The sequence below is a fragment of the Salvelinus namaycush genome, chromosome 31 (genome assembly GCF_016432855.1).
Source record: "Salvelinus namaycush isolate Seneca chromosome 31, SaNama_1.0, whole genome shotgun sequence".
Taxonomy (NCBI): domain Eukaryota; kingdom Metazoa; phylum Chordata; class Actinopteri; order Salmoniformes; family Salmonidae; genus Salvelinus; species Salvelinus namaycush.
Genome location: NC_052337.1, coordinates 2,342,064 through 2,343,098, shown reverse-complemented (window position 1 = coordinate 2,343,098; position 1,035 = coordinate 2,342,064). Strand labels below are relative to the sequence as shown.

At 52.5% G+C, this 1,035-nt stretch overlaps 1 protein-coding gene across 1 annotated transcript in view; it reads right to left on the bottom strand.

The window, feature by feature from the left end:
• Window positions 1-626: 626 nt before the first annotated feature.
• The window catches only part of LOC120026145 (A disintegrin and metalloproteinase with thrombospondin motifs 19-like), a 161,022-nt gene continuing 160,613 nt past the window's right edge, over window positions 627-1,035 (bottom strand). The window contains exon 18 of the mRNA XM_038970966.1: window positions 627-731. Coding sequence (XP_038826894.1) covers window positions 627-731 — 105 coding nt within the window. The remainder of the gene's footprint in view (window positions 732-1,035) is intronic.

Here is a 1,035-nt window from a genome sequence, read left to right as displayed (position 1 = left end):
CCCTATTCCCTATATAGTGCACTACTTTAGACCAGAGCCCTATTCCCTATATAGTGCACTACTTTAGACCAGAGCCCTATTCCCTATATAGTGCACTACTATAGACCAGAGCCCTATTCCCTATATAGTGCACTACTTTAGACCAGAGCCCTATTCCCTATATAGTGCACTACTATAGACCAGAGCCCTATTCCCTATATAGTGCACTACTTTAGACCAGAGCCCTATTCCCTATGTAGTGCACTACTATAGACCAGAGCCCTATTCCCTATGTAGTGCACTACTTTATACCTGAGCCCATTTGGGATGAAGCCTCTATTTTGCCGTTGCGTAGCACAGCCCACCAAAGATCTGATCTTCTGGTTTTAAAAAACCAGGCAGCTGTCTCAGGCAATGTAACAGCTGGCAGGAGGACTGATCAGAGGAGAGGATGAGGAGGGCTTGCTCTAGTGTGGGGTGGGGGCCTAGAGGGGCTCAAGTGGGGGTCTGGAGGGGGTGGGGGTCTGGAGGGGGTCTAGTGTGGGGTGGAGGCCTAGAGGGGCTCTAGTGGGGGTCTGGAGGGGGTCTAGTGGTCTAGAGAGGGCTAAGAGGGGGTCTGGAGGGGGTCTAGTGGTCTAGAGGGTGGCCTAGAGGGGCTCTAGTGTGGGTTGGGGCTCTAGTGTGGTGTGGGGGTCTAGTGTGGGGGTGGGGTCTAGTGTGGGTTTAGAGGGGGTTATGTGTGGGGTGTGGGTCTAGAGGGGGTCTATGTGGGGTGGGGGTGTGGGGTGGGGGTGTGAATTGGTCCGAGACTCCATTTGCTGTAGTGTTGCTGTGTTAGAGGTGCAATGTTGCCTATAGCGATCTCTACAGTGTAGGCAGAGGTTGGTTTCACTCTCCCGTTATAGTGTCCATGACTGCAATGCTGTGTTAGCCTGTTTCTGTACTCTTGTTAGAGCAGTGTGTGTCTGGTATTACCTTGTGGAGAGCAGAGGTACTCTGTAGGTCGGACAGTGTGTCAGAGAACCTCATCATCTTCCTCCTTCTCCTCCTCCTCGC